The sequence below is a fragment of the Asterias rubens genome, chromosome 19 (genome assembly GCF_902459465.1).
Source record: "Asterias rubens chromosome 19, eAstRub1.3, whole genome shotgun sequence".
In the NCBI taxonomy this organism is placed as follows: Eukaryota; Metazoa; Echinodermata; class Asteroidea; order Forcipulatida; family Asteriidae; genus Asterias; species Asterias rubens.
In genome coordinates this window covers 9,190,805-9,202,579 of record NC_047080.1, presented here as the reverse complement: position 1 = coordinate 9,202,579, position 11,775 = coordinate 9,190,805, and the positions used below count along the sequence as shown (strand labels likewise).

The 11,775-nt window shown below is 39.5% G+C and overlaps 1 protein-coding gene and 1 long non-coding RNA gene across 4 annotated transcripts in view; both read left to right on the top strand.

Moving 5' to 3' along the window:
* The first annotated feature begins 1,311 nt into the window (after positions 1-1,311).
* On the top strand, positions 1,312-4,570 carry LOC117303396. The gene is made up of 2 exons (XR_004520502.1): positions 1,312-1,481; positions 3,532-4,570. It is a non-coding gene; the product is annotated as an uncharacterized LOC117303396 (long non-coding RNA).
* A 1,780-nt stretch (positions 4,571-6,350) lies between these two features.
* LOC117303154 (TBC1 domain family member 2A-like) overlaps positions 6,351-11,775 on the top strand; it is a 42,329-nt gene continuing 36,904 nt past the window's right edge. For 2 of the 3 annotated variants that reach the window (XM_033787276.1, XM_033787274.1), the window contains exons 1-3: positions 6,386-6,536; positions 8,388-8,496; positions 10,551-10,719. In XM_033787276.1, coding sequence (XP_033643167.1) covers positions 8,442-8,496; positions 10,551-10,719 — 224 coding nt within the window. In that variant the 5' untranslated portion in view covers positions 6,386-6,536; positions 8,388-8,441. Of the gene's footprint in view, positions 6,537-8,387; positions 8,497-10,550; positions 10,720-11,775 lie in introns of all 3 variants that reach the window. The other variant, XM_033787275.1, reaches the window with a different exon arrangement.

Below are 11,775 nucleotides of genomic sequence, written 5' to 3'. Positions count from 1 at the left end.
AAATAGGCAACCCAGTGATTTGCATTGTGTTCTGTTTCCTTTTCCTAAACACTATTTCAGACAGAAATATATTACAGCCTGTTGTACTTGTATGAACTTTTATAATCATTGAGGTTTGACATTAAATCTAACCATATTATTTTGTTTTAAAAGACTTGCGAAAACTAACCTGTGAAATATATTTAAGGGTGTGTTACATTGCTTATACTGTAGTTTATTTGCGGCAGTGTAGCCGTATACATGTAGATTGACAAAGTTGTTTGACAGATGTTCGATTTTGCACCAGGGATACAGAATGTAATTTGATTTTACCCTCAGTGTGTGATCACTGTCTACTCGGTACTTTCACAAGTTCTGCGGAAAAAGAATCACAGGTTCGAATCCCACCCGAGTAAAATGCCTCTGTTTCTGTTCACAGAAATTAGGAAAGTACTGAGTATGCAATGCTTACACACATCAGTTTTAGGACAATTATGTTTCTATATTTTTGGCGAGTATTTATTTAAATATTTTTTAGTGTTACCGGTACACACATTGCTTTGTTTTTCCTTAACCTTGTTATTTATCATAATTTTATTTATTATAAACTTATTGTCAAGGAAATTTCGTTTCGGCGAAAAATTGTTGTTTTGGGTACTGTTTTTCCTTGCGGTATTTACTATAAAACAAAGCCAAGTTGGCTACAGTCATACGTGTGTATTGTGTTTTGTTTTTGGAAACAAAAAAATGCAAAAGAAGTGCGTAAATATATTGAAATATTAAAGTCTTTATGAAATAAAAAAAAATTCTGTTATATCTTGTTTCTTTTGTTCTTTGTGCTTGATCCAAAGATAATTAAAAGTAGTTGATTGTTTTTTTATTTACGTACAGCTTATTATTTTACATATCCAAGGTTTTTCATTAAGCATTGTCAGCGGAAATGACGGTAAATAAAACCTTGAAATAATTTACACTCGTAATATCTATTGTTTGAAATGGTTTCTGGCATTTAATTACTTCTTTGTTAATCAACCACCGTAATTAATGAGAGGATTTTTTTTAATTAGCTCGAATTTCGGTGTTTTGACAAAAGAATGTGTTTTTGTTTTATTGTGCCATTGTTCACTTTTTAAAACAACGATGTCACGGGGGGATCCCATCCTATTTCATTTCGTATGGCTTGGCCATTTTCAGAGGAACAAAGAAATGATTGACAGTAATATTAAAGGAAATAACAGCAATAACTTGATAGGGTTGTGTCCCCCTTCACGAGGGGCGGGCCCCAAACTGAACGATGTATAAATAAAAGTGTTTTTTGTAGCTTTCCATATCACATTTTCTCCAAACCCGACACAAGTCAGACAGGGGACGATATTTGATCGAAATATTTCTGACTGATATTGCAACTAAACCTGATATTCAAAATGAGATCTGCTGTGATTCTGTTGGTGGTCATGATCGTCGGGTGTGCATTGGTGTCTGCAGACAAGCCAGCAAGAGAGGTGAGCTTTCCATCCAAATTCTGAGAATTTAAACTTCACTCTTATTTTTAGATTGAATGTTCACTCTTTCACAATAATTGCCGTGAGGGAACAATCTTTCTTAATTATTTCAAGTCTATTTTCAATCGAATTTGGATTGACAATTTTTCAATCTAGACTGAAGGTTCCTGACAGTCTCCTGACGATGACTAGAGCAAGCTAGTCGAAACGTAGAGAACAATTCAAGAACTGACTCCGCGGTAGTGCAGTTAATTACGATCCTATAAGCTTAAAGTAATAGTCCCAGCCAATTTTCTATACCTTCCGCCCGGGTAGTAGTTAAAATGCAGGACAGTTCTTTTCAGAACTGAGAAGTCTCCCGAACATCCGATAAATCTACTCCGCGGTAGTAGATTAAAGAATTGTGATTTATGCAACATTGAAATAAAAGTGTATAGGGCCTACATCAAGCAACATCACTTCTCAGTGTTAATATTATACCCAAACTTTGGAATAAACTTCCAAATCACACCAGGGGCTAAACATCATTTAAACACATTCCAGACACTTCTGAAGGCCCACTACGGTTTCCGGAGGCCTACTATAATATCAATTACTTATTGTTATGTTTTACTCCAAATTATTTAACTATGTAACTGTTCATGTAATTCTGCTGCTGGCAGCGAATTGAATAGAATTTTAATAAACCATTGAATTGAAATTGAATTGAATTGAATTTATTTCTTCTGTGCATCCGGGGCAACCGTGCCATGGCCTGGCGGTTAAGAGCACCATACTCTGAATCAGCAGAGTGTGGGTTCGAGTCCCGGTCGTCACACCCTTGTGTCCTTAAGCACTGACACGATGCTTCGTCCTTCGGATGGGACGTAAAGCCGTTGGTCCGGTGTGTTGTGTAACGCACGTAAAAGAACCCAGTGCACTTATCGCAAAAAGAAGAGTTCGCCCGTTGCTCCTGGTTTGATTAGCAGCATGTTGCGCCACAGCAGCACCTTGTAACCGTTACATAAAGGAATAGGTCTCATAAATTTAACGTAGTCCCGTATACAATGAGGAGAACAATGACTTAAAGGCAATTGTGTACATTCTGTTTCGATTGTTTTGTTCCCATATAAATAATCTACAAGTACATATTTAAAGGCAGTGGGAACTATTGGTAATTACTCAAAATAATTATTAGCATAAAACCTTTCTTGGTGACGAGTAAATGGGGAAAGGTTGATGGTATAAAACATTGTGAGAAACGGCTCCCTCTGAAGTGCCATCGGTTTTCGAGAAAGAAGTAATTTTCCACGAATTTGATTTCGAGACCTCAGATTTAGAACTTGAGGTCTCGAAATCAACCATCTAAACGCACGGGTGTTTTTTTTCTTTCATTATTATCTCGCAATTTCGATGACCGATTGAGCTCAAATTTTCACAGGTTTGGTATTTTATGCATATGTTGAGATACACCAACTGTGAAGGCTATTCTTTGACAATTACCAATAGTGTCCACTGCCTTTAAGCGAATATGTCCCTGCAGGAAGAACAATCCTTATTAGAAGTACACCGTCAGGAGCGTCACTGAGTGACGGATCACGATGTTTATATAGCGCTTTATACACCGAAGGGCGTCTCAAAGCGCTTAAACATACAGTATTTCCTGCAAGGTATGTGGGACTATGTTTTGAACTATGAGATCTACTCCATTTATATTACACGGTGATGTGGCACAATATGCTGCCAATCCAGCCACGAACACCGAGGCAAACACCTCCCTTGGCGATTAGGGCATAGGGCTCTTTTACGTGCGTTACACGACACACGGGACCAACGGCTTTACGTCCAATCCGAAGGACGAAGCAATGGTTTAGCGTCTTGCTTATGGACTCAAGTGTCACGACTTGGACTCGAACCCACACTCTGCTGATCAGAAATACCAGAGTTTCAAATCAGTGCTCTTAACCGCTCAGTCACGACACTTATAGAATAACTTTATAAGAAGTAGCTAAATGTTTGAAGTTATGATTGACTGATTAATTGATTGATTGATATCTGTTTTGCTTTACAGTGGGTTACTCCACAAAATGCCGGCAGAGGTAGAGGTGAAGACTCGTGTGAAGGTGGTAAATGCAGTGGCGAAGGAGCGCAGATGAAACGTCGAATGGCCAGGAGAGCAGCACGGAGCGCAGAACGTGAAGATGCATAGAAGCGGGTTCCATCAGTCCCGACAGCAAGGCATTCCAGCCTGGAATTCTTGGGGGAAGAGAGAGAGAGGCCTTCGAGATTCTAATTGTAGCAATATTACTTGACATTTTTAATTAGTTAATGATACACACTTAAACTCTTTATAATGAACTGGTCACAATCTGGCTCTCCTCACAACCACATAGTAATCTGCGATTACTTACCACAGCTTACCTAGTCTTGATTTGAGACGTTTCATTCGTTCACGAGCCGCTGATTTCATTAGGGTATCAAACAAACATGTACAGACCCTCCTTGGCCAATTAATGTAGCGCCATCTACCGGTGACTATACTAAAACGAGCGTCTCTAATCAAGACTATAGATAACCCTGCCGGTTATTATCGGCAGGGGCGTGTATGGTAATGGTACAATGCCAATTTGCCGACTTCTGGGTGTATGATAATTATGTCATTTTATTTTGGAAATCAGTTTGCCGACTCGCTGATTTCATTTGTTCATTCTCCTGTAGACGAGCAGGGTATACTGTTCGAAGCGTCGAGACCACACCGGCTATTTTCAGAGCCCGGCTCTTTTCAGAGCCCGGCTCTTTTCAGAGCCCGGCTCTTTTCAGAGCCCGGCTCTTTTCAGAGCCCGGCTCTTTACAGAGATTTACACAGTGTTGTACCCACAAGTTAACTATTTATTTTATAGTGTCTTCCTTTTCGTAATTATTTTGTTTTCTTCAGTGATCTGTTACCAATGCTTGAGCGCCTAACGACTTTCTGACAAGAAAGTTTTGAGGCGCTTGATAAACATTTAAAAGAGTCAACCTTTGCCCCTATTGTGTTCTTTGTAGTCCATGATTCCTAAAGATACACAGCTGTGCTTAAAAATAAAGATAATAAGGCCAAAGTAGACAAATTTGTGTGATGTCTGTTGTTTGTTTGTTATGTCTTTATAGGTATTTATTTTGTTTGTCATACCTGAACCAAATCAGTGAGTAAAGGTGCAATCTTTGCAAAGAGCAGAACCATTTTAAAGTTTGCCTTAAAGGCAGTGGACACTATTGGTAATTACTCAAAATAATTATTGGCATAAAACCTTACTTGGTAACGAGTAATGGGGAGAGGTTGATGGTATAAAACATTGTGAGAAACAGCTCCCTCTGAAGTGCCATAGTTTTCGAGAAAGAAGTAATTTTCCACGAATTTGATTTCGAGACCTCAGATTTAGAGCTTGAGATCTCGAAATCAACCATCTAAACGCACACAACTTCGTGTGACAAGGGTCATTTTTCTTTCATTATTATCTCGCAACTTCGATGACCGATTGAGCTCAAATTTTCACAGGTTTGTTATTTTATGCATATTGAGATATACACCAACTGTGAATGCTAGTCTTTGACAATTACCAATAGTGTCCACTGCCTTTAAGCCCGTTGATCCCGAGTCCTAGTTTCTGTCTATAATAACGGGAAATTAACTAGGGCTGGAGGAAGAGGAGGATTCAAAAGAGGGGCCATAAAAAGAAGTTTGTACATAGTTTTCGCCGCATGGGATGGGGCCCCGGGTGGGGGGGGGGGGGGCACAGAATCATCAGGGGAATCTCCTGCAGCGCTGACAAGGATTAGGACAGGTATTGGTTGAATATTGTATGTACATTGTAAACATCGGATTTAACTGTGAATCTCCAGAACCATGCCGACCATGTGAAAATGACGACGCGAGGTCGATTTTGACGGTAAGAAGGAGCACGGGGGTGGGGTGTATTTTTTTTTTGCGTTTCCAGGGGTAAGGGTTTGTCGGGTGGTGGTGGTGGTCGGTGGTGGTGGTGCTCTTACAGTCGCCATAACAGGGGCATCACACCAACTTTTTGTAAAAAGGACAATAGAAGAAGTTTTCAGTTTTGGACGGGGAGGAAAACCCCAAGAGGGAAAACCCTCGCAGTCAGGCAAAGACTGATAAACAACCCAATCCACATGAAAAGGCTGAGGTGGGATTTGAACCCGGAAGTGTCGTCACAGAGGCTAGGCACTAAGGCAGTGACTGAAACCACGGATCCAACCCTGACTGTCCTTTCATTCAGTGATGAGCGAAGCTCAAAAGCTAAACGGCTAGTCTACCAAGATTTAAAGGGAAAATGAAGATTATTCAAAAGGCATTATTTTATTTTATTTTGAAGAGGCACGTGGTTGACTGAGCCAGGGCCGAATTTCGTGAGCTGCTTAATAAACAATATTGCATAAAAAAAGTCTGCTTAGCAAAAAAGAGCAGGATGTACAAAAACAATCACATTATTTGTATATAGCCTAGTGATCGACATTGTATTTTGCCTGGGCTCAATTTAATAAAGCCTGTAAGCACAAAAAGGTACTGCTTAACGGAGAAAGAGCTTACCAGCCAAACTTATATTAAGTTTACATTGTTGTGACTGGTGCCCCATTAATTGGTTGCTTAACAAAGAAATTTGTCAGGCAGTATTTTTGCGCTTCAGCAGGATGTTGGGCCATAGTTTTGGGCAAAAATAAAATAATTGGTTTTTAACTTTTTAGTCAGGGCGCCACCAATCCATCCAGAACGCGGTGTTAATACGTTGTCCAGACTATTTTGTGCCAATTTTGTTATTATACCTTAGTCGGGTTCCCGCCCAGATTTGACAAGTACGTGGAATCACGACTAGACTGCTACGTGGTCGTCGTTTGCCGTATCCTGCGGTGAGAGAGTTGACCGTCAGATCGAAGCGAAGTGCGGCTGTGCTTCGCTGACTGTAAAAGGTACGTGACCGTAGTTTAACTTGACTCGGATGATGTGGTTTTCGATGGTCTCTCAACTTCGACTCATGTCTGTAAAAGTTTAACAAAGCAGGATTTTTCTTCTTCAAATCTTAGGTATTTCAAGTGGTTGTTTCCTTACTATTTGGATACTTGTGTAACTCACGTCCTGTAATGTTGTATTTTTGTAACGAATTAGAAATTTATGGATGTTTTTCATTCATGTCAATGTCATTGCTTGTGGCCGGCTTTTTTAAGTATTAAACTGTGTTGTTGCAGTTTCCCCCTAGCCTAGTATAGTACGTAGTAAACAACTCCAGACCTAACGCTTAACTGTTTTTTGTTTTGTTGTGTTTTGTTTTCTCCAACTGTCTGTTATTGCCATGTTTGTTTGTGCATTCATAATCATTCGTAGTGTGATGTGCTTTGACCATGGAGGAAGGTTGGTAATGGTATGGGGGGGGGGGGGGTTAGGAGTTTTGGCTATTCTCTATGATGTAGATGTAGAGCTAGGACAAGTTTCCGTATGGCGCCACCACTTTTTCATTCGATATGAAATAATATAGTATCTAATTTACCTCAATGAGATATCCCTTTTTCTTTTGTAAAAATGAGTGAAAAAGTGGTGGCGCCATACGGAAAGTTATCCGATAGCTAAACTAATGTTAATTTCTACCAACCGACCAAATGTAAAGGAGTACTACTTTGACCATGGCTCTTCATGCTAGTCCCTAGTGCCAATGACTTTGACTTTGTAATTGTTGTATTATTATTTGGTGAAAAGTTTCATTTAAATTTTCAAATTTATTTGTTGTAATCGTGATGATTGAATCGTGATGATTGAATCATTGAATATTAAAAGTTTATGTTAATTTTATTTAATTAGACATTGTTTTTGTTGAAGAAAAGTGTGGCGGTGGTGCGCATTTTAATTAAGGAAAAGTCAATCAAAGTCTGACTCTGACTGCTGTCCGTTTACTCCTGAAACTATGTATGACTGAGGGATCGTTCCTCTATCGACTTCATGACGGAGATGATAGAACTTAGAAGTGGAATGAACTTCATATAGCTCTAGGAGTAACTGTCACATGACCTAGACCCAGTCACTGGGGCGCTGTACTCCTTTTAATTTTTATTTGTCATTATCAGTCGTACTAGCACACCTGATTATGACAAGTTTTCAAAAAAGGAAACTCGTGCAGTGCCCCAGTTAATGGGTCTACACATGACCTATATCCTGGCTGTCGTGTCAGTTTTTTTGCAGAGTCAGCGAGAGTGGCAGTGACATCCTATCGGCAAGACCAAAAGATCGGGTGCTCCATTAAGTTATTTATATTTTTACTGCTTGGTAAAGATTTTACTTACGTATGATGTTCTCATAGGCACTTGGCACCAGAGTCTTGATGCTGTAGCACCAGTATTTTGTATGTCCCAAGGCATATTGAGTTGTTTGTTGGCCCAGCCGCCCCAGGCACCTGTATTCCGTATGTAGGCACTATGTTTCCAAGGCTCTAGGCAAGGCTCTAGGCACCAGTGTTCTTTCTTCCCAAGTGTTCTGTAGGTCCTAGGTGCTAGTGTTCCATATTTTGGCCCCAGGGCCAATTTCATTCGGCCTAATACTTTTAAGCTGAGGATTATTACAAAACATGTAGGCCCCAGGGCCTAATTATTTTTTATTATGTTACGTATGTAGGTTTGTGATAAAGCTTTGTAGTTTGTACTGCATGTAGTCTGAAACTTTCAAAAATTCCAGAAAGATGGTGGTATCATACATTGTACAACGAATGCAGTGTGAGTGAGTACTTTTTCTCAGTTGTATTTTTGTGGGCTTTAAATATTTTATTTGCCCTAAGCACAGTGGATGATTGTGGTCCAAGCAATGCAATTTGTCAACAAATTTGTTAGTTTTACTTAAATCAGCTTTTTCCTACAGCTAAATGTGTACATTTTGTACTTTCTTGTATTCAGGTACAAACTTTTGTGAGAGATTTGTATGGTTTGGAGTAATGTGAGGGAGACACAATGACAGAAGACAAAGTAGTCCATGCAGGCTACTTGCTCCATCGACCGGGAGGAGGTAAAGATTGTAAACTGTATGATTTATTGGGTTCTTGTCGGGCAACTTCCAATTTATACATGTTAGTACATAAATCCTATGAGACCAGTATTCTCACTTGGTGTTAACCAAAATGCATATATAAAATTATTTATCTTCAAGTACGCGCTAATCCTCCAATCAGATTCGCAGAATGGAGTGGTGATAAAAACCTATATTGCATGGCTAATATCACTACCTGCGTCGTGTTCTATGGTCGCGCGCCAAGTTTGCTTGAAGATAAGTACGTTATCACGCGCGTGCTCGTGGAAATACGGAAAATATAGCGCGTCTGCGTCCCATATCCAACTCGGCCTTCGGCCTCGTTTGATATGGGACGCTATATTTTTCCGTATTCCACTCGCGCTTGTGTGACAACTTATAATGTCTCAATCAATACATGTGCAGTATCAATCAATTCATTGTACCAGGTAGGCTCCCTATTATTTAAAATATTAAATCAACCATGGCTTCTTAATGTACTATTCACCACATGTAAGCCCAAAGTTCTAAAATCTGTAACATGTTTAAAGCAGAAAACAGTGCTAAGAAATAAAACTTTGTAATGCACATTGTCTTCTTTGCATGAAATTAGGCCCCTGAACTTTGCTGTATCTGTATCTGAATCTGTATCCTTACTGGCAGTGTCTCTATTACAATGAATTAGCTCTTTTTTTATTAGGAACAATGGCTTGAATAACTGCTATCTCTGTGGGTGTGTGAATTTTTGTCCGTGGCAAGTTTAAAGTCATGACCGAACCAGCGCTGCGGTCTTTTGTTGGTTTCGATACAGCTTGTTTTTAGTAACGCCTAGTGAAAAAGCCCTCTTCCTCTGAAGTCAGTGAGGGAGAAACCAATTTCTTTTGTACTGCTCAGGAGTAGCTGTAAAATTTTGTTGGAACAGTTCAGCGATCATTTCAGAGCCCTGTGTGGTTTTTGTTTTGTATTGTTTTTCCTTGTTTTCACCAGCTGGGACACCAAATGAAAAGGCCTCCATATTTTGAGGTTTTGCCAAATTAAATAAATAAATAAAAGAACAGAAAATCTTTAAAGGGAAGTTATAAAACATTTGGTAATCACTCTTAAAATTAATGGCAATGAAACCTTTGGTTAGACAGCCTATTGGTAGCGATTGATAGTATTTAAAGAACTTTGAGAATTATTTCCCTTTGAAGATGTTTTTATGCCCCAAAATTATAATCTAAGCTGTAACGCTTCTAAGATTGTGCAGGCCTGATACTTCACGGAGGCAACGGAGGCGATTGCCTCCGTTGCCCCTTGCCATTGCCTTGGTGCCCTTGAAATGCTCCAGTAGAAATTTACATTTTCCTCATAGGGTGCCCTTTGCCAAAGAGAAAATGCCTTGGTGCCCTTGCCCTTTCAAAAACGAAGCATACAGCCCTGATTGTGTATTCCTATTTAGGGATTATTCTTCTTGGGTGGACTTGTTCGCTCCGAATTTTCAGCGACCCCAAAAATGCGACCACCTTTTGAAATGAAATTTTCAGATGTTAGTTTTAATGTACATAGATCTGCCTTCATATTATAGGATTAAAGACACTGGACACTTTTGGTAAATTCCAAAGACCAGTCTTCTCACTTGGTGTATCTCAACATAATTGCATTCAATGCACAAAATAACAAACCTGTGAAAGTTTGAACTCAATTGGTTGTCGAAGTTGCAAGATAATAATGGAAGAAAAAACACTGTTGTCACACAAAGTTGTGTGCTTTCAGAAGCTTGATTTCAGTGAGGTCTCAAAATCAATTCAAATATTTTACTGAGAAATTACTTCTTTCTTAAAAACTGCGTTACTGGGAGCCATTTCTCACAATGTTTTATACTATCAACAGCTATCAACCCCTACTTGTTACCAAATAAGTTTTTATGCTAACAATTGCTTTTAGTAATTACCAATAGTGTCCAGTGCCTTTAAAACGATTGAACAGTTCTTAAAACCATTAGGTAGGCCTATACTTTGCATTTAACCACTTCCTGTAATTACTTTACATGTATGATTTGTAACTCTTCACAGCTCTTGGTCGATGGAAAAAGAAGCGATACTGGTTCCAGTTGGATGAAGTAACATGTCAGCTACGATTATATAAATCTCAGGCTGAGCTATGTCACACGCTGGGAGTCGTCGATATCCGAGATGCGTGCATATCCATTCTACCAGACCACACCAACCACATTCTCGTTGCGTAAGTTCAATATTTTTGTTTTGTCATGATCTTGTTGCAAAATTTTCCCAATCGTCACAGGGAAATAACCATCTATTATTTAGTTAGCCAGGCCTGGAATTTCATCTTTGAAAAGGCAAGGCCATTTTCATGTTTGCAAAGGGCACTTCCATTAGAAAGTTCTTAAAGTCAATGGGTTACTTTTGAAGGGGCACCAAGGCCAAGACCAGGGGAAACGAAGACCATGGCCTCCGTGGCTTGGGTGTAATTCCAAATCAGTGCTTACTGCTTACAGTAAGTGTGTTTCACTGGTTAGCAAGAATGTTGTTATATTGTGCCCATGTACTTGAACTTACTATGCGTTCTTCGCGACTGTTGAACTTCAATGCTAACCCTGTAGTGGAGAATGGTATCTGTAAAACTAATTCTTTTAGGAGAGCCATGGACGTAAAATGAGATTTTCTGGCATTGAATTCAGACCTCCAATGTAAAAACTTACCAAAGGCAATTTGTTTTTCTTCACTTTTTCCCCCTGAAAATGGTAGGCCTTATGTTTTTGTATTACTACAGAAGTCATAAATAACTTGACCTCAAACACTTGACCTCTAAACCAAATGTGTGTGGCCTACAGGATACAAAGCTGTTTCTATTTTTAGAATGGGAAAGCTCCTGGAAGAGTTGACTCAGGGTTTTATTATAGGGTCATATTTTAATCCGTGGATTGGTAGTGATTAAAAAGGGCAAATACTTTCTTACAGTGGCATAGGCGTCATATACTTCGTTTTTGAAAGGGCAAGGGCACCAAGGCATTTTCTTCTTAGTGAAGGGCACCCTATGAGGAAATTGTAAATTTCTAATGGAGCTGTTCAAGGGCAGCAAGGCAATGACCAGAGGGACATGGAGGCAATCGCCTTCATTGCCTCCATTGCTTCATTTTTGAAAGGGCAAGGACACCAAGGCATTTCTCCTTGGTAAAGGGCACCCTCTGAAGAAAATTGTAAATTTCTACTAGAGCATTTCAAGGGCAGCAAGGCAATGACCAGAGGGACATGGAGGCAATCGCCTTCATTGCCTCCG